General features: G+C 35.5%; 1 protein-coding gene and 1 long non-coding RNA gene across 8 annotated transcripts in view; one reads left to right on the forward strand and one right to left on the reverse strand.

The window, feature by feature from the left end:
- LOC104889948 (uncharacterized) overlaps positions 1-13,545 on the reverse strand; it is a 35,498-nt gene extending 21,953 nt beyond the window's left edge. For 3 of the 7 annotated variants that reach the window (XR_007273762.2, XR_008969212.1, XR_007273758.2), the window contains exons 1-6: positions 13,277-13,512; positions 11,448-11,506; positions 11,117-11,202; positions 10,182-10,235; positions 1,380-4,493; positions 1,181-1,251 (exon numbers count right to left, since the gene is read on the reverse strand). This is a non-coding gene — a long non-coding RNA (uncharacterized LOC104889948). Of the gene's footprint in view, positions 1-1,180; positions 1,252-1,379; positions 4,494-6,527; positions 6,624-10,181; positions 10,236-11,116; positions 11,203-11,300; positions 11,341-11,447; positions 11,507-13,276 lie in introns of all 7 variants that reach the window. The other 4 variants (XR_007273760.2, XR_789617.4, XR_007273761.2 and 1 more) reach the window with 4 other exon arrangements.
- A 1,649-nt stretch (positions 13,546-15,194) lies between these two features.
- On the forward strand, positions 15,195-19,609 carry LOC104889947 (hypothetical protein). The gene is made up of 6 exons (XM_010675290.4): positions 15,195-16,085; positions 17,155-17,367; positions 17,585-17,728; positions 18,047-18,166; positions 18,246-18,332; positions 18,952-19,609. Exons 1-6 carry the CDS (start codon positions 15,708-15,710, stop codon positions 19,402-19,404), a joined length of 1,395 nt encoding a protein of 464 aa, XP_010673592.2. The 5' UTR covers positions 15,195-15,707; the 3' UTR covers positions 19,405-19,609.
- The last annotated feature ends 2,340 nt before the right edge of the window (positions 19,610-21,949 follow it).

The raw sequence follows: 21,949 nt of genomic DNA on the forward strand, positions 1-21,949 counted from the left end.
AAAACTTGAAAAACCTACAAGCATATTGGCACTTGACACTTCATTTGAGACAAAAAGGCAAGGGTATGTTCCATTGTCTAGCATGAGTACTCCAGTCTAGTAACATGACATATTATGGTAAACTAGTGATTTCCCAACACACGATTAGACAACAATTAAACAATGGAATAACGCATCGAGCTAGTTTAGTAGCTTTAGTATTGCTACTACTTCAAGTTCAATCACAAGTTTTCATGTTCCAATATAGGGAAAAAAACAATACTATTTTGATAATTTTTAAGAATAAAAAGGATTTGCAATATGACAAGGTTACTACTAACTTTTCACTTGTTTGTATCTGATTCAAGTTTTCAACTCATCAGATAATTAGTCATAAAGAAATGGCAAGGACGGGGAAATATGCCAATATTGCTTGCTATGTCAAAACTAATAAAGTAAAATTCTTCTCCAACAAATAAGGAAGAAACAAGGACTTTTTCCTTAATAAAGGTCAAAATAACAGTTTCAGAGCTTAGAAGCACAGAAAAGCTATGAGAAGTGGAGAATTGGACTTCAAACAAAGATTATGTAAAAATTAGTTCTCAATTATTAATTTTTTCCTCTTTCCCCCTTTTACACACAAGTACTACTATCAATGTATAGATGTCACTTTTATGATGAGTCACCTACACACACACTCACCCTCTAGGCCTCTACCCCCCAACCTCAGATGTCTCAATATATAATCACCTTTCATCAATCAATGTGGGCCATTAATGCACAGAAAATAGATTTAAAAAATAAATGCTACCTAAAAAAGCATCATTTTAACTAAACCAATACAGGTGGTCCAACAAAAGGATACAACAGTCAAATCACATACTAAATAGACCCAAACTATCTGCATCTAATTCATTAAAAGGGATTACTTCCCGTTAAAGGATGAATACCTTTGCAAATCTTATCCAAGAAAATTAATTATAAGAAAACAAAGTAAAGACACATGGCAATTTAATCAAAATTAAGCCAAAAACTTTCTTTACGACTCTATCACAGATAAAACTTGATTAACCCACTGGCTAACTTACCCACTACTGATACAATTTAATGTAAGGTGAATCCAACTTAATATTAACAATTATTTTTTAATGATCTATTAGGAGTTGATAATCTACGCAGTGGGTGGTAGTCATATACTTACATCCCTTGCAATTCATCCTCTTCCACATGCTTCCATCATAGTGACGCAACAAAATTTTCCAACAATAAATGCTGCACACGTCATATACATGCTATAGTTAGACCTTTAAGTTAGCACCCAAAATAATACTATAAAAAGAGGAGTTCTGTAATTAAGAAGTGGATTGAGGGTGTTTTGGTCAGTTGACCATTTTAGAAACCTGCTAGAATACCCAAATCTAAAAGCAGTAGTGCTTCTCATTGCTTAAAGTACTGAAAAAATACTCCAAAAAAAGAAAGGGAGAACCAAATAAAAGGTTTATGTCTCTAATACAATCTCTCTCTTGATCATTTACCAGCATTACCCCCTTTCCATCAATATAATCATCATATTCAGCAGTAGCAGAAGAGCTGAGAGAAATACAGAGAGTAGTAAATACCGCAGAAAACAGATTTTGCCGCTCAAAGAGGGAAGAGAGGTGGAAAGAAGAGGTAGTTGGTGGTTTCTGCTTGTTATTCAGCGGCTTTTTTACTTTTGGGTTCACATGTAAAATTCCTTGCACAAAGTGCTTTGTTTTCAGCCACAAGTATGTAGTTTACAGATATGTTATGTGTATGACTTATGATCAGGTCGAATAGGGTTCTGTATTCCCCTGTTTTCCTCTGCCTATTTTTGGGTTTTTTTTCTTTGGGTAAGTAGGGAATCTAAAATAAGGAAAGAATAGATAATTGGAGTCCCAAAGAGAGGAGGGAGATGGATTCTGATTTTCAGCAGCAACAATACCCACATCATTTCCATGAATTCCCACGACAGTTTCACCATCAAAAGCAACAAACAAACAATCTCACGCGGTTTCGCTCAGCCCCAAGCTCGTATTTTGCGAGTTTTCTTGATGCTGCTGCAGATACTGTCACTACTACTGGTGGTGCTAGTGGAGGTGGTGGAGGTGGTGGAGTTGGAGTTGTAGGTGGAGGTGGAGGCGGAGGAGCAGAGAAACGGGAATATACAAATGCTAGACCACTAAGCCCCGAAACAGAGAGCATCTTTGCCAACTTCATGTCAAGCATAGGAGCTGAAAACAACTCTTCATCACAAAAGTTATGCAACATACAAGAAACCTCTGCAGTTCAACCTGAGTATACGGTCAGGGTTAAGGAAGAGACAGATACTCAGCACCAGCAGCAGCTACAGCAGAGTAATTTTAATACTCAATCTCAGATGCTATATCATATACCACCAAAACCACCTTTGTCAAACCAGCACACTGCAGCTGTTAGTTCAGCAATGCAAAACTCATTTAAGGCTGTTGCTGCTAGTTCATCGGGGATAAATTCGATACCCCTTATGAGGACTGGTGGTGGTGTGGGCATCAACAATAATAATGTCAGTCTCACTAGGCATAGCAGCTCCCCTGCTGGATTTTTCGCCAACCTGAACATGGATACTGGTACCCTTCTCTAACTTCTTGATCTAACTATTTAACACTGTTTAAGAAGTTGACCATCTTATGCAGATCTGAGAACATCTCAACAAATTTTCAGCCTTTACACTTTTTAGGTTTTGGCTATTGGAATTCTAAGATTGATGGCATATGGCAGGTTATGGCATGATAGGAGGGATGGGGAACTATGGAGGTGGTAATGGAGGTAATGTTCAGGTAAATGTTTCGTCAGGTCAAGCTTCCACTTCAGATCTCATAAACCAGAACTCAGATGTTGCGGCAAAAAGCTTGAGAATGAATAGCCTAGATGAAAAAAGATTCAGCCACTCTAGCAACAACCACAACAATGACAGCAACTATGGCTTCTCTATGAATTCATGGGATGACTCAATTTTATCAGAAAATTACTCAAGCTTAGATGGAGTTGAAGATGAGGACATAAAGATATTTCCTGAGCTAAATACATCAGAAAATCAGGTTATAAAATAAGACTATTTTGTGGCTTTTACCTCTTAATCACACTTATGTGTATGGCTATTTGATTGTGATTCTGGTTATTTGTCAGAGTGGAGAGGGAAAACACCGGCCTCCACCTTTGACTCATCATCTCAGTCTACCAAAGACATTACCAGAAATGTCAAATATGGAAAAATTCCTGCAATACCAAGACTCAGTACCCCTAAGAATCAGAGCTAAGAGAGGATGTGCTACACACCCAAGAAGCATTGCTGAGAGGGTAAGAATTCAATTTTACTTCCAAAAAATTTGAAATATTTGTTAATCAGCCAATTTGATTACAGGCTTAGAGCTTAGTGAAACATTTATGATGTTTTTTACTACTTAATTACAGGTAAGAAGAACCAGAATTAGTGAAAGGATGAGGAAGCTTCAAGATCTTGTTCCCAACATGGACAAGGTTAGTAACACGCTAAAGAAATCAGCAAAACTCCATGTTAAGAGACCGTGCTACTTGATTGCATTATTAGCTAAAAAATTTACAACCCTTGTTTCTTTGCAGCAAACAAACACAGCAGACATGCTAGATTTGGCAGTTGAGTATATCAAAGACCTTCAGAAGAAAGTTGAGGTGATATTCAATTTCAGGCTCGTAATTGAAATCTAGAAATTATTATAATGTTGCTTTATTTAGCAAATATTAGAGTGGAAAAAGAAAACTTTGTTCTTGCCAAATAACAAAGCTACAAATATTGGTCCCCACTTAATGAGTGAACTTTTTTATCCACATTGTCCTCTTCCCACAAAAATAGCCTCACAGGATCCAGTGATCCACCTTTTGCTGTAAGAAGCAATTTCTAAATACCCCTTGAAAAGTTCAATTGTACTACTATTAAAGTTAATGAAAGTTGACCAAAATGCATTTCCATTTTTATCATCCATTAAGTCCCATCTCATATATTTTCCTTCCATGATGATTTAATCTCCAGAATCTCAATGATAATCGGGCAAAGTGTACCTGCTCATAATAGTTGATGCCAGCCAACAAACTACAAAAAGGGTGTTCGAAAAGTGCGGAAGCTGTGGTGGAATGGCAACAGAAACCCATGGTGGGTTAGTTCAGTTCTCCTTTTTTCACTGAAATGGAAGATGATCACGAGTTAAAGAATGAAAGAGAGAAAGGTAGGCAATAGAGTATTCTTTACATAATCAGGGTATGAAGGAAGTAAAAAAAAAGTACCACTATTGTCTCCCAGGTAAGATCTAGATCTATTTGATGCCAGTAAGAAAAGCAACTGTACAGACAACAATCCACGTGTACGTATATCATTATGTGTAGAATTAGCCAATTAGGCAATGAGAGGATTATTTTACTATTCCGAGAATGTGGGGAGAGATTCCTCACTATGGCTAGCCGAATTTGTCTTGTAGTGCCATCTGTCATGAAATACAGAAATCAGTTAGCTATCCAACGTAGTAGCATTGAATGTTATACGAAGCTTATATTATATAGACAATCTGTGAGCTGTTACTTTGCAGAGTTAAAGTCTTAAAGATACTACTAACATGAAAAGAAGGGCTGTACATAAAGTATTGAGGATGGTATGTGAAAGTGCGGAAAAATGAAATTTGATGATAAGGACATTATTAAATAGCCACTCATAGTCTCATACAGTCATACTAGCAAAAACTAGAGAAGGTATTTCAGCCCACAAAACAATAGAAAAACTAGATAGTTTTAGAAGTTTTCTGTATCAAGGAGAGAGATATATTTAGTGGATTAGTTAAATTATTAACTTAGTTCATTATTAAACCCTACTTAAATGACTTTGCTATTCCTTTGGTCTTTGGTCCAATTCCACTTTGCTGGGCTTTTGGATCTGGTTCATTGTTGTTTTACCATTTGAACTCAAAGTGTAGATTTGTATCATAGACCCCCACCCCTCCAGCCTCCCGTTAAGGTTTTTTAAACCCTTCTTGAACAACCTTACCATCCGCTCAATTCATTTCTACTTTCTGAAGCACGAAGATTTAGTCCATCTCTATTAATCTATTATACATTTGACCTTACAAAGTCTAAGCCGAAATGTATCCAACTTATGATATTAGTTTACCCTTTTTATTTGGTCAAAGTTTAAGAAAAAAAAAATTGATCGGGTCATTTGAAAGAAAAGAAATGCTACTATTTCAATTTTTTATTGAAAGAGCTATCAAGTATGCCACAAGGTTGCAGAGCCTCCAAAGTCTAACCTAAAAATATTGTTGTCATTAACTTTCAATACTTGGCAAGTTTCCTTTTCTAGAATCTCCCAAGCACTAGATAGATTTGCAGCACATACTTTGAGCACCAAGCCACAACTCAAGAATGGCCTCCACCATATATATGATGTCGTAAGACATGATAAAAATAAATAGAAAAATTTGCTTGAGCACCAAGCCACAACTCAAGAATGGCCTCCACCATATATATGATGTCTAGGACATGATAGAAGTAAATAAAAAAGTAGAAAACAAAGAGAGACGAATTTAAATAAAAGTGCTCAAAAATAATTCACAGTTTCTTCTGGTATAGTGGAATAAGAGAATTTACTGAACCTCAGCAGAAAAATAATCTCAGACACTACCATATATTTCAAGTGAAGTTACCACAAAAGTTACAACTAATACTTTGATCACGAGTAAAGCATCTCATCATATTCATTAAGATGTTTAACTACTCTATACACAATTAGTATAACACAATACAGATCCAAAGTGCAGAGAGGTCCAATATATGCAACCTTACACCTAAGCAGCCAGACTAGTAGAACAAGTTGTTTCCCAACTCCCCAAAAACCATGTCAAAACATTTTAGGATAAGTTCTCATAAAACTGATGAAGGACCCTTCAACAAACGAAAAGAAGTTCATGCTTCACATAATTACTCAATGTAACAGCTAATATTTCATTCAAGCCGTTATAAAATCTGTTAATACCCAATATCAATGGTAGACTGTGTTTGAGGTGGGGGTCTACTGTTTAGGGATGTAGCCAAGTCAAATTAATGGGAGCAGAAAATAGGCTTTTGTCATCACTAAGACTCCAAGAGACGGACTGATTCACATTGCAACTTTTCAGCAACTTTTTCAAATATAAACTGGGTTGCCAAGTCTAATATACAGCCCCAATTCACCAAATATGCAAATGATTGTTACATAAAGTCTAGTATATTTAATCTCTTTCAACTCGAGCACTCTAAAGTCTCCTACCCTTCCAACCCCGGAAAGGAAAATGTTTATAGGTTATCTCAAAAGGGGACCATCCCTTCTCTATTCCTTAGCAAGTCCCCGACCATGGCGGAGAATGATACATCAAAATAATTTCTTTAGTAGGGTAACACCATTTGTAGACTACAGTATTATGACAGAAACAAAACGTTTTCTTGTATAGGAAAATAAGGCTTTCAAGCGTGGGGACTACAGATTTAAGTACCTGAACGTACTATTTAGCAAAGAAAAGTAGAAGGTAGCCAGCATTGAATGTCCAAATTTTAGTAATACATACGATCCTATGGGCATATCCAAGAGCCTGCATTTAGAACCATAGAAGGCAAATTCACACTCTCCGAGTCAGTACAACAATGAATAACCTGGACATTATGCTACCCAATAAATCTGAATTGAAGCTAGAAATGATTTGGGACATTTATTAGGAGAGCAGTTCTGAGTTCTGACTTTAAATGGCTAAGCAGAACATGCCAAATTTGGCTGTGGCATAGAGTAGTGCTCACCGTCGGTGATATGCAACTATTCTGATGCAAGTACATGTACACCCACAAAACAAAAAATAGAAAATAAAATTTTGCTACTCCCTTAATTTCACAACATAAGTGATAAGAAAGATTTATTTTTCCCTCAGAAAAAAATGATTTCTCTCTCTTCAACCATACGAGCAACAAATTAAAGATGTTAGGACTTTTCAGCTTTGCTATTTAATGGTAAGTTTATGTAATTAGCCCCTAATACTTTCTCATTTATTTTCGAAATAGGTTTTCAAATTGGGGTAATTGTTCAAAAAAAGTATTAACATTTTCAAAGTTGGAAAGGAAAATAGTTAGGCAAATGGAAAAAATGGGACTACATGGCCTCATTGACAGAACTTCCAACATTTTCAATCTAGTAGTATACTAGTATTAGGGATTTTCTAATGTGTGCCCATCGGCATAAATAACAATAGCTATATTTTATATCTATTAAATTCTTAAAATTACTATAAAATGAATCTTTCCTACTTGACTAATGCAAATATTTTAAAATCAATAACTTTTCCTTTGGGATTTACGTTCACCATGCCCTTGATTGGATATATTTGGTCTTGGTTTTTCTTTTAATTTGAAAGCGAAGCGGCCGAAAGTAGATTGTATGTATACCTATAGCATTACATGTGCCTGTGAGCACACATATATGTTAATAGGTAGTTGTTCACAAAATTTTGACATATACTACCACTGTTTCTTCTTAATCTACATAATTTGACTTTCACACTTGCCAATGCAAAACTTTGACCATTAATATCTATAATTACAAGAAAATAAAAATTATAAAAAGTTGATATTTGAAATATATATATATATATATATATATATATATATATATATATATATATATATATATATATATATATATATATATATATATATATATATATATATATATATATACTTTTAAGTATAAATCACAGACGATGGTTAAAGTGAAATACTTCCTCCATTTCTTTTTAACTGTCATAGTACAAAGTGTGTGGATTAAAAAGAAACGGTGTGAGTAATAGATAGTTGTTCAAAGTTTCCTAAATAATAAGTCTCTAAATATAACTTTATAAGAGAAAGTTTATGAATCATTAAATTGTTTATAGTCAATGTTTTGAAGTACTTTCCATATTATTTGAAATTCCCAATTTATGTATATGAATATGATAATAGTATACTTTAATTTATATGTAGCTTCCTTAAGTAGATGCTAACACAATGTCACTTTTGAAAAACATGATGAAGACACATATCTAGAGAAAAGAAAATTCAAAACAGGAAAGAGTTTCACTCAGGGTGCATGATTACAGCCGAAAACCCTAGAAACTATGTCGCTAAGCCCTCCCCCCACCTGCCACAACCAATAACAAGAATAGAAGTATGGAACCTACGGTTACCCTTCCCATATCTCACACTCTTACCATAGATCCTTACTGTTAAAATTATGTTTAAAATACTCTAATGCAATGGAGTAAAGCCTCTTGGTATGGTAGATAACAATTCTATAATCTGGGCAGCACCCAACCTCACCAGTTGTATCCCCTTACTAAACAGGGTCTCCCCTCTTGTTGTTTGTTCATGTTTAGAGAGATAAGGAAAGAGGGAGATGGATAAGACAGGAGGGATTGAAGAAAGGTAGTGTTTGTTTAAGGGGTTGGCATAAAAGGGAGGATAAGAATAGGGATTAAAAAAACCTCTTGTCCCACCAATTAATATAAGAGGAAAGGATAACTAAAGTGAAGAAAACTAGAAAAGACAAGTTCACCCTTAATGAGAACGAAGAAAGGAGCGAAGCAAGTGAGAGATAATAAGGGTATTTCAATTACATTGTAATTTATCCTAATTTTATTTCCAACATACACCAATAAAGGAAAAAATCTTGTTTTCACTTTATTCCGCCCATTAGTTCCCAATCCTTATCCCATTCTCTTATCACCGTTATCTCTATCCCTTATGCCAAATGCCTTGTCCTTCCCCTTCCTTAAAAGGAAAAACCAACAATGTGACATGAGATCACATAAGTAGTCAAATCTATCAAGAAAACTGAACACCAAGCTCCAAGTAAAAACTTCTTTGCAATGTTCTCCCCTATATTATAGTCCTATACAGAACACAGAACACAGCCCCTATAAATCAAAGGCATACTTACAACTTGTGTGTTATTCTTGTGGCATATCGCATATGCACCATATGGCTAATAAGGCATGCATTATCCTCCAACAGAAACAAGATCTCAAGTTGTCCAAAGTTTATTTGAAGTTAAGACCAGCTCCCACATTGCGACCCACAACAAACTACTTGATACAAATATTATCAACTCTTTTCAGCAAGTAAAAATGTACAATAGCATCAATGTGGAGTGCCAATATACGTACACAACTCCCGATGATCGTGCTACTTTTAAACCCCAGACTTGACTTGATGAAGAGAGTTCTAGTATACTGACATGAATATGTAGAGTGGTGGGCATCATAGATTGATGTAGAAATGGCCACTGGTGCGGGACCAGCGGGCTGGTCCGCCAGACCTAGAAGGCTGGGCTGAGATTTCACGGCCCAGGATCGGACTGTGAAATTCACGGTTTGGGCGGGATGGTACACGAATTGAAAATCTCGGCTCACACCAGTTTGTTACCGTTTTCACGGTTCGGGTGCAGCTCTAAAGGTTCGCGGGCCTAGCTGGCGGGCCGGCATGACTTTTTCCCAAAAATATTTAATCATTGGAATCATTTATTATTGTTACATAAAACCTTTAAAATTAATTAAAAATATATAAAATTATTAATATTAATGAATAATTTCATTATTTTTGAACTTGACTAAAATATATACAATTTGATTATAATAAATATTAAATTTGGTTTAGTAGTTATTTGGATTGGGTTGGGTTGGTCCGGTTCATGGACTGCACCGGACAGTTTTAGTAGCGGGCTTTCGTAGGTTGAGCTTAAAAAATCTGGCTCACGGCCACCCACCATTTTCACGGTTCAAGTCGGGATGGAACAGGCTTTTCGCGGGCTCGGCGCACACGGCCCAAGAGGCAAGTTAGGCTAAATGGGCTAGATTGGTCTACACGGTTGGCCATCTGTAGATTTATGTCGATAAGGTGGCAAGGCAAAATTTACCCAAAGAAAGAAAAAAAAAGGTCAATGAGCAAGAAATAATACTTGTAAACCAAACATTCGGATCAGGAACTCAATCATATTCAATAAATAATTATTTGAGACATTGCTCGTGCAGTGAACCCAATTCAGCAATAAAGATCCATTTTCTGGCAAACAAGATTAATTAGAAATTTAGAACTCCTCACTACACTACTACAGCCAGGTGAGAATATACCTGCTTCACTCCTCAAAACATGTTGGGTGCTTCTAGATTTTGGCATTGTTGCACCTGAACAAGGAGTAGAGTATATTGAATAATAGAAAGCAATCAGCCAAAAAGCGAAGCATACATGACAATTATCACACTTTTAACCAACTTCTGTAAAACCATTTTCGTCCTTTCTAAAGCAGGTGATTGAAAAGGACTGTACACTGATTAAATACAGTCGGCCAAAAGAATATAACCATCTATAAAACACATACTTACATGCCATAATTCCTGTCATAATTCCTCTCAAGGATTGGCAGGCAACATATATTTTTTACAGTTCCGATTTCCAACCAACGGTAATTTCGAAAGGGTTGTCAACAGTTAGCACGAGATAAACATATATGCAAGATAGTCTCTGATTAGCTTAAATGTCAGTTATCCGCATGGAGCAAGCTCTCTAGGCATTCCTTAGTGAAGACTGAAGCCTTTAGCTCAATTGTGGTTCAACCACATACCATGACCAACAGCGGAATAAGCACATTTTCTGGAATGAGGCCACAAAAATGCTAACAAAACTGCATAATGTAAGGCTGTCTATTAGTGCTAAAAAAATCAAATGGAAGCTGCTTGCATTAGATTTTAGGAATCATACTAATTTTTTGGCAGTGATACTACTTATATAAGCATCCTCACTCTGTTTAATTTCGAAAGAAATGAGTATGCAGTGATTAGCAGATTCTGTGAATAAAGAGAAAGATATCGGTGAAGAGATTTCTTGTATTCTTACAATCTTTGATAGTGCTATAAATAGAAAACGAAAAAACTGAAAACACTAGGGAACACTAGGTGCAAATTAGGTGAACATCATGATTCTAATGTACACAACAGGAAGAATCTCAATACTCCACCAACCCAAAAGATGAAACAACAGCATCTTTGCTTAATGATTGATAACCTACCTCGTTTACCATAAGTCGATAACCATTATGTTCTTAGTTCTGTACTTGACTGCGGTAAACAACAAACAGCACCCAGAGAATGAAAACTGTTTATACATTAAAAGATGTTAGTCATCACTTTGCATGACGCTAACAATATCTTAAGACAGTGGATATACAAAGTAAAAATAAATCCAACAAGGACCTGGGGTGGTCAGTTACTCAGTCATGATCTGTAAAAATGCCTAGTCATAAGTGGAAGTGGAAATTTCAGATATGATAAGAAAAAGAGCAGCAAACTGCAATACATGTTGAAAAAGGGGTACAGGGAAACAAGCTAGCATAGACTTACCACAATAAATTCATCTCTTTCTGAACCTCCTTTCTCTACTCACCGGCCTTATTCAAACCCTGAAATGACCAAACAAAATGCCTTATTCCTGATTAGAGACATGGCAGGCGCTATCATGAGCAAAAACTTCCAGATAAAACAATAGTAAGTTCAATCAATAGATAGATGCACGGAACTATCTCTATTTGAAGCAAATGAAAACCAATTATAAAAAGCCATAAATTAAAACCCGGATGTTTGAGACATCCTTTAAACGATAACACAATATAAGAAATATAAAATTTTCAAGTTGATTGGATTCTGAATAACCTGATTGAAGATTAATCGCCACTATTAACATATGGTTTCTAATAAAGTAGTAGCACTAAGTCACTTCTTCCTTGTCTCTCAAATTTCCATCCATGACAAACTTCCAAATCCAGTTATACATAATACATTGCGCCTTTTGAACATTGCAGTAAATTTGTCTTTACGAAGAAAGAAATCACACTGTTTTTTCCGTCTTCGACATTACTACTGCCGAAAGTGCATCCGATATAATCTAGTACAGCAAAATCTTGCAATTAATTAAGACTTCTAACCAACTGACAATGTCTGAGAAAAATCCACATGAACATACTATGAGGAAATGACCTCTACTTAGCTGCGTTAATCGAGAACTGAATTCACACAAACACATAATAAACTCACTCGTAGACAAAGAAACTAGACGCAATTTCAACGATTAATTTTGAAATTCAAACTAATTAAGTTTCATTCAAGTAATTCAAGTAGAGTGATTAGAGATTTTACCAAACATTGCAGTAAATTTGTCATTTATGAAGAAAAATCACACTGTTTTTTCCATCTTCTACATTACTACTGCCTAAAAGTGCATCCAGTAGAATCTAGCACAGCAATATCTTGCAATTAATTAAGACTTCTAACCAACTGACAATGTCTGAGAAAAATCCACATGAACATACTATGAGGAAATGACCTCTACTTAGCTGCGTTAATCGAGAACTGAATTCACACACACACATAATAAACTCACTCGTAGACAAAGAAACTAGATGCAATTTCAACGATTAATTTTGAAATTCAAACTAATTAAGTTTCATTCAAGTAATTCAAGTAGAGTGATTAGAGATTTTACCAAACATTGCAGTAAATTTGTCATTTATGAAGAAAAATCACACTGTTTTTTCCATCTTCTACATTACTACTGCCTAAAAGTGCATCCAGTAGAATCTAGCACAGCAATATCTTGCAATTAATTAAGACTTCTAACCAACTGACAATGTCTGAGAAAAATCCACATGAACATACTATGAGGAAATGACCTCTACTTAGCTGCGTTAATCGAGAACTGAATTCACACAAACACATAATAAACTCACTCGTAGACAAAGAAACTAGATGCAATTTCAACGATTAATTTTGAAATTCAAACTAATTAAGTTTCATTCAAGTAATTCAAGTAGAGTGATTAGAGATTTTACCAAACATTGCAGTAAATTTGTCATTTATGAAGAAAAATCACACTGTTTTTTCCATCTTCGACATTACTACTGCCTAAAAGTGCATCCAGTAGAATCTAGCAAAGCAAAATCTTGCCACTAATTAAGACTTCTAGCCAACTGACAATGTCTGAGAAAATCCACATGAGCATACTATGAGGAAATGACCTCTACTTAGCTACATTAATCGAGAACTGAATTCACACAAACACATAATAAACTCACTCGTAGACAAAGAAGATAGACGCAATTACAACGATTAATTTTGAAATTCAAACTAATTAAGTTTCATACACGTAATTCAAGTTGAGTGATCAGAGATTTTACCGATAATGCAGCTCCTAAAAGCAAAATTGTCAAGAATGTTGGCGATCATAAACCCTAGGTATATGTGTTTCTTCGATTTCAATTTTGGAATTGATAATCGTATACCTCGTTCCGAAACCCTAATTCGAGGTAACAGATAGTTCGAAATTAAGATTAATCAAAAGTTCTTGAAGGAGATATGTGAAGACGATAGAGAGGGAGGAGAAGGTAATATGTTCGTACCTCACAATGGCGGGAATTGGAAGAAAAGAGTGAGACTGAACTGCTCAATGAAAGTGTAAAATATATACCCCTACTATCGGAGTTGAAAGATGAGCGGTAACTTTATTCTTCTTTTTAAATTAATACTCAGAGTAGGTATTATAGTTTTCTTTTCTAGTTAATGGTATATTGGTCAAAAAGGGTGGATATTAAAGTTCTCATATGAAGTACTAGTGTTATACAAACATTGTGCGTAATGCGTGTTAAATCAAAGAATGAGTAGTAAATTGCTGGTAACTGATTTGTGGTTTATTAGATCAGTTTTTCCCTTTTTATTTTAAATTTTAAAACAGTGGAATGGTAAGTGTTGTATTTTTTTTTTAGTTAAGGGTATATTGATTAAATATAAGAAAAATGTCCTCAAAAGTGTCCATATAAAATAAAGATAAAAGATATATTTCTCTTTAGCATAAATATTTCATAAATGTATCATGTACTTAAGTAGAGTCGTCGGTTTCTAACCCGAAACTAGTAAAATTGATCAAAATAATGGTTAATTCAATCTAAGATAGCCATGAACCAATTATAATAATGATCCTAAGTTAACATGAAAAAACTCGTCAATATATCAAAATCAATCACGAACCAACTGGGACGCAACCCCAACATGAAAATAACATGTGCACAACCTGATTAAAAGCTATCGATTTGAACACGATCATATCCATTCAAATTTCGATATGAAATGGCATGTCAAATATTGACTTGTAACCCTAATCCTAATTAACAGTAATACCAGGTCAAATTGGCTTGTTTCGACCCATACACTTAGCCCCAATAGGGACCGGTCACAACCAAACCGTGTGTTAAAAGTCGGAGCTGACACCTCTATATATAAGGATGACATATTTCGTTCCTTTATACATAATTGACAATACGAAGGTTAGAATATATATGAATGATATATGTAGATGACAAACGAAAATGAACAAATAGGTTGGAGTTATGTGGGGATCATACGTCAGAAAAAATCTTGTCTCAAACATGTAGCAAATGAAAATAAATGAAGGGATTAAGTTATTCTTTCGATACGTAAAAGGCGGTAATTTGTATCTATAAATATTATTAAAGCGCGTGGGGAAACAATGCACGTCGCTATGTGTCCCTCCTTCTTATACATTGACGTGGTAAATCTCAATGTTATGCTCTTAACACTACTTTATGACTTAGGCTTGTGATAAAGTGTCAATTCCAATATATACATCATTTTTCTCTTATTCGATTACCCAAGACATGACCCGAGCCCAACAACTAGTGCGCGTAGAATTTTGTGAATCGCTTCATGGTCTTCAACAAGAAATTGGATTACTTAAGCAAATAGTTTTGGATTATTTTTCAACGCAAAACAAGTACATATGTTAATGGAACATATCTCGTTGTTATTGCACCAAAAGGAAAGTAGATTTTTATATAACCTAAATATGACGTTCGTCATTCAGTCGTATTAAAGGCTTAGCGTTGGCCAAACTCAAAAAAATGGTCAAGTTTACCCTAAACCTTTCATGCCAACCTATATTGAGGTCGTATGCCTACACATCAAAATTAGTTACTTTTTCTCATACTTTTGTATACCAACATTTACGCCTCACGTCATATCATGCTTTCATATCATTCTAATGCAACCTAAACAATAACACCACACAAACATACAATACGCACGACTTCTTATCTATCTCATTTCATTGCCTTATCTTAAATCAATTGGACTCAACGTAGTGCCATCTTCCATCGTTTTTAACATGATTCAAAAATCAATCAAATATATTGGGAACATGATAATTTTGAAAACTGACAACTAAAAAGTAAAAATCACTTTTCATGGTTTCCTATTTTTAGTTTTTAGTTTCAAAAAAACTGAAAACTGAAAACAAAACACGATAACAAACGGACCCTTAGCTAGAACAACCACTTGTATAGTTCTAAGTGCACCTTCAAAACGAGACACCCATGCCCATCGCCCCATCCCAATCACTCCCAACGTTCACTTCTCACATATTCAAACATTCCCTCCAAAACAATAAAATCCAAAACATGAACAACATTTCAAATAACAAAAGAAAACTCCCCATTTTCGATTCCTCTTCATTAAATCAAACTCAAACAAAAACATAAATTCTCTCTCTTCTCCAATTATTACAACAACATTCAAAATTAAACACTTGAAATTCCCATGGAAGCCGCCGATGCAGAAGCGGCGGCTTTCAAGCCGGCTCATCTAGTAACTCTCTCTCCTATACCTTCTCCTTCACTCAACTCTCGTCGGCTCTCAAGCCGATTCACCAAGCCGAGCAGCCCAATTCGAGCCGGCTCAAAGAAGAAACTTACGGCTCCACCATTGGCTTGGATTTCTCTTCAAGGCCGACTTGTTGGCGCCGAAGAAGCTACCTCGGCTACAACTATCGGCGGCTTAAGCCGAGAAGAAGCCGTGTGTTGGGAGCTTTTTAGCCCTATTCACCGTGTTCTTATTGTTGCTGTCGTTGCTGTTGCTGCCGCTAAATGCGAGAAAAATCGCCAGATTGTTCAGCTTAGAAATTGTGTCAAATTAAGGGTTTGTAGAATTCTCACATTTTATCCGTTTTTTTGTTCGTCTTATACTCGAATTATGATAGGTATATTATATTAGAGTCCTAGACTAATAGGTACACGAGTATAATTTTCTTATGATATTAGGTAAGTATATAATATACTTACGGTAACTCTAATATCTTCCTCTCATTTTATATGGGTTTGCAACAATTTTTGATTTTTATTAGTGGGGTTTGATTTGAATTTATTTTTATAGGAAAAGTGAGGTCAATTGTGGCCTTGTGGGGTATTCTTTGTTGTTTGTTGGTTTTTTATATGATTCTTTGAAGTTTGTTGTAAATTTTAGTTGATATTTGGTCCTATGTTACTTACTCTGACAACTTGATTTACCACAAATTCGACATGACATTTTACTTGGATACTTGATTTCTTTTTCTACAAAATAGCCATGTGGAACACTTGAATACTAGTATCGGAGTAGACACTTTATCGTGGCTGGGTAACATAGATTTGGTCAAAATTGTTGGTGGGACTCCTGGATAAAAGTATTGTTAGTTAAAATTATGTAGGGTTTAGTTTATTATTGTTAATTTTACTTGGAAAATTATTATATGAACTGAGAGTGAAATTTGAAAAGTGATGACATGGATGATGATGGTGATGATCTTAAAAGTGGGTAGCTTTTCAATGGTTAGGAGTTTAGGACTGTTTGAAGGTCCTTTTTTGTTGCCTTCCTTTGTCACTTGAGAAATTTGCATTGTGTGTGTGGTAACTTTTGTGAAAAACAGGAGTGTTAAGATAAGCTAAAATTTTGGCCATTTAGCACCTGTTACGAGTGTTTTACTCGATCAAGCACGATTTTCTACAGAGCCTGAAACATAAGAAGCCAAATTCTTTTGCGACATGTTTGATAGTCGGTAATAAATGGTGGCAATGACAATGAATCTATCATCATTTATTATCGGCTAGCAAACGAGCTGTAAAATGTGAATGTGAATAAGTAAATAGGAAGTGCACTCTTTTGAGTTATTAGTACTATAATGCTGAAAGTTGTGAGATGTTCAACTTGTTTTTTTTTACTACCTTTGCAGGATGAGATTTTGATGAGCATGCAGCAAAAGCTTGATGACTTGTGTGAGCAAATGAATTGTATGAAAGATCAATCTCAAGAAGTAACTGAATTGTCAGCATCCAAGAATCTAGATTTCTCATCAAGGAGATTATCTTTCCCTGGTAAATCTGACTCTATTTGCACTGACTGTTGGTTCTGTGACCAACGTCGAGTTGAGTTGGATGATTTATCGGTGAGACTCTGGCATTTGCCTAATTCATTTCTTCTGTTCATAGTTTTAGTTCGTTGCTCAGCGATGATTAATCGAGCAAAGACTTAAAACTAATTCCAGTTTCAAGAAAAAAAGAGAGGAGATGAACAATAGAGAGGTTCAAGGGAACACAAGTTTGTATCTGTCAGACTTGTTAGAAGTTGAATTTAAGTTCACTTGTTTGCCTGTGATGTACCAGGGAAATTCATTTGTGAAGGCTGCTACTGGTGACGAGATGTTAAAAAATACTCTCTCCGTTTCTAATGAAGCATTACAAGAAGAACGCCGCATGTCAGATCTATCTGACTGGGCTTCAAGCATCACCTCTGCTGCAGATATACAAGTAAGATATCACTAAACAGCAATTTGCTAATTGGAGAACAAAGTGTATATTAACGCTACTACCTTTACTAGTTGTATACCTGTATCGTGTGTTTGTTAGTAAGGGTACTAAAGTTAATGAACCCTTTTGTTTTGTTCTCCACATAATAGTGAGGTGAAATGCCCAACTCTACAAGTAATTCAATAATCATGGTGTTTTTCTAGTTTCTTTCTTTTTAATGTATATGCATCTGATTTTGAGCGATGTATGCTTATTATTTTCTTCCGGTCATGAAGTTTCTGTCGTTATATTGATTGTTAATATTGGTTTGGTTCTTAGCTAAACAACTTAGCTATGGAGCAAGATACTCACAATCTTAAGAGGGAATGTGAAGAAAAGGATGCTGCTTTAAAAGAGCTTTCTGCTTTTATTTGCTCAAAAGATGCTGCCACATCTAAAGTAAGATGCCTCACGATTCATCCTTGCTTTTTCTTTATTATTGCATCAAGATGGCTCAGCAAAGTTCATTCTTTGACAGAGAATTGAAGAACTTGAAGAAGTTATCCGTCGAAAAAATACAATTATTACGAAGTTGAAGAAGGATTTGGCTGTTTTGGAACAGAAGGTACAACTTTTATTGCATTAAGTTTTCTTCTCGTAGACTCTTTCCAAAGCTTGATCCCTGATGTTTGCCTGCAATAAGGAGCTTAAGAACTTGGATTCGCTAGCCAGAAGCAACTTGTGAAGTGACATTATGCCTCAATAGTCCTGTTCTTGTGAGATTAAAATAATTGAAGAACTTCATGGTTTTCATATGAGTACACAAGATCACTAGGATTGAAAAGAAGATAAGGTGAATTTAGTAAACACCTCAAAACATTAGGAGTTTCTTGCTGTTACATGCTTCATATAATTACATGTTACACACTGAATTATACTCCATTTAGGGGATTATCATTGAAGTTTAGTAGTAACAAGTTATGCTCTTTAACTTGGTTCCGCTATGAAAAAATAAATATTTTTTGGTTCCGCCCCTGCATCTTCAATGTCTTAGTTGTAAATTAACGTATACCAAATATAGTCTGTCGCGGTTGTAAGTTACCAGTTTTCTGTTGGTGAATTCTTTCTTTTTGTCTTTCCTGAAATTTAGATTTTAGACTCATCACTTTTTTCTCCTAAAACAATGTTAACTTACAATTGAGACAGAGGAAGGATCCACAAAACTAAAGCTTACCTTGTTACAGGTAGTAAGCCTAACAAGAAGTAGAAGGCGTTCATTTTCTGGGCCAAGCATAGAAAAGAAAGAGCTACCTACAATGTCAGACAATCTGCTCTATGATATGGATAGCCCGTCGTCTGATTCAGACTGCTCTTCCAAGAAGCAGAATACCTCTGAAGTAGTAGTAGACGCTCCAATGAACACCCCAGTGCAAAACAGCCATTCATGTGAGAATGTAACAAAGATAAACCAGAAAGTGGCACTAGCGAAAATTACATCATACTCTACAAAGCTGCCTCTTCAGATCCCAAAATCCAGACCTGTTACCCCCCTTAAGGAGAAGTCATTGAATGAAAGACATGAAATAACAGCTTCTCCAATGCTAAACCAGGTTTCGACAAGTATAGGTTCGCGGAATAGCAGGAGACGAACTCAGACTGGATCCAAAGATGCAGCCTCACTGAAGAGATGGATGTAGTAAGGTATTGAAAGTACAAAGTTGGGTTTCATAGCCCATGGCACATATGTTGGAATGATAATTTGCTATAACACAGAAGAATGTGTCTTTATTAGCGTTATCAACATGGTAAGTTATGGTAGAACTATGTTATTCTAAGACAATCTTAGTGGTAATATACTTGCTCTTCAGCTAAGCAATCCCCTATGATAGACCATGTGAACCAGTGATCTTAGTGGTACAAAATCTCTCTTCTTTTTTTTTTATAATCCAACGTCGTACTTAGAGCACCAACATTGGTATAGCTCTCCGACATTACTCTCCAATCCATTTCTCACTTTTTCTCTCCTCAAAATACTCCCAAGAGCACCCATTCGAAAACTACTAACAATGTTACTCTCCGATGAGCTATCCAATAATTAAAAAAAGGAAAATACCTATTTATCACTGACGTGTCATTGTATTATGCCAAGAGCATGCTCTCTCAATGCTCTTGGGGAGAGCATTTCTCCAAGTACTCTCCCTGAAGAGCAAACGGAGAGCACCTTGAGAGCACCAATGTTGGGGTAAAGTTGGCTCTCCATCTTCTCTCTCCTGGGAGAGCAACTTGGAGAGCATCAATGTTGGTCCTCTTGGACTGAAAAATAAATAAATTATGAACAATTTGTTTTTTAAGGACAACTAATCTAAGGTTTCAATGTCTTAAGTTGGGTATCTTATGAGAGCTCAACGGTGAGAAGTTATAGCTATAGGTTTCTACCAGAAGGATGTCATTGAATCTATGAGCCATATTGGTATTAAAACTCCACTGATGCACATATTTATAGTATCAATGTTAATATTCTACAGGTTTTATAGTACCATGGGAAGAAATTATAGTATCATTCAATAGTTTAATGATTTTTAAGATCCATTAATTTTTTTGGTTGTAGTAGTGTTGGGAATCTAGGAGTATCAACTATTCTAGTCTAAGGATAACATAGAACTAGCCTTGATACACCCATTGTTTGAAAATCCACTCCCTTAAGTTTTTGCAAGTAGTTTGAGACTATTTTCATTGTTTAAAACAAGGAAATAAGAAGAATTCTTTTGTAAGGAGGGGAAGAAATTCGAGATTCTCCCTGCAAGGAGTATATAGCATGTGCACATAACCAAGCTTGCTTGGTGGAGGTGGTAGGGAACTCACCTTGTGACTTGGTTGAACCCTACTATCTACTTGTGCTTGGGAGTAGGGATTCCCTTATATCTCCTACGCTCAAACATTGACTTGTGTAGTTGGATTGGTTGACCTGAGCGAGATGCTAGTTCAGTAAGGTCTTTCTTCTTACCAATGGGTTCTCACTCGGGACCCCCCCCAAAAAAAAAATTACACCATTTTTATTTTGTGCACTATTCACATCTTACACTTAGGGCCTGTTCTCCCCAGCTTATTTTCAGTTCAATTTAGTTCAGTTATGTTCAACTCTGGACAATACTTTTACTCTCCCATATCACTATTCATTTCAGTTCAGTTCAGTTCGATTCAGTTCAGTTTAGCTATTTTATGTCGAAGAGAACAAATCCTTAGATTGTCTTTGGTGGTTTATATATTAGGGAAAACATAATTATGTGGGATCTTATTAGACTTGTGTCAATGTAAACTTGTTAATAATTAAAGATATTTATGGTTAAAAACTTGAAATCATACATGAACATATGTGAAAGTTAAACATCGTGCAACTATTTCTAAACGGAAGAAATTTATTTTATTAAAGTTTTAAACTTACTTTACTATCTCCTAATTTGCGTATCCTGTACTCGAACTTGTACCTTAACTAGATGAAACACGTTCGCTCGTCAACTTCTAGAAATTGGTCCAGGTCTCACCAAAACAGTTTGTACATGAGAAAATGAGAATTGACATAGGTACAAAAGTGGAGCAAGTTTTAGAACATTGTGAATACAACTATATCAAAAATAAGGCGGCTAACTAGCCTATAATATTGACTTTCAAACATATATTCCAATACTTTATTAGTCTAATGCATAATGATACTAATCGAGCAATTTCCAAGGATTGTGGATGATGACTGGATGAGAAAGCTGAAAGTCCTTGATTCCATATTATATAATTAGAGGTGAAAGTTTGGTATACGGTTTAGATTAAGATTTCAATCCGAATCTAATTATTCGAACATAGTTTCAATCCGATCTGAATTACAAATTCGGATTGGATTGAATTGGATTTTGGATTTTACTCGAATAACTTCCATCCCTATCACCGAGGTATTGATGGAGACTTGAAAATAAGGCAGAACAGAATGAGAATGTGATACGACGAGATAGAAAAAAAGACAAGGAAGGGGTCACCCACTTAGCTATTCATAATGGTCAAAGCGAGCCTATTCATTTCATTCTGAATTAAAGAATAATATGATTGAAGCTAATACAGTTCTTCTGAGATATTCAAACAGGAGGTCTAAATTGCCATCTCTAAATCTTAGGTTCAACAATATTCGCTTCATTTGGCTTTCACTAAAGTGGTGGACTAATACCAATTCCAATGTCTATTTCATGTGACCAGGGC

The sequence above is a fragment of the Beta vulgaris genome, chromosome 4 (assembly GCF_026745355.1).
Source record: "Beta vulgaris subsp. vulgaris cultivar EL10 chromosome 4, EL10.2, whole genome shotgun sequence".
Taxonomy (NCBI): domain Eukaryota; kingdom Viridiplantae; phylum Streptophyta; class Magnoliopsida; order Caryophyllales; family Amaranthaceae; genus Beta; species Beta vulgaris.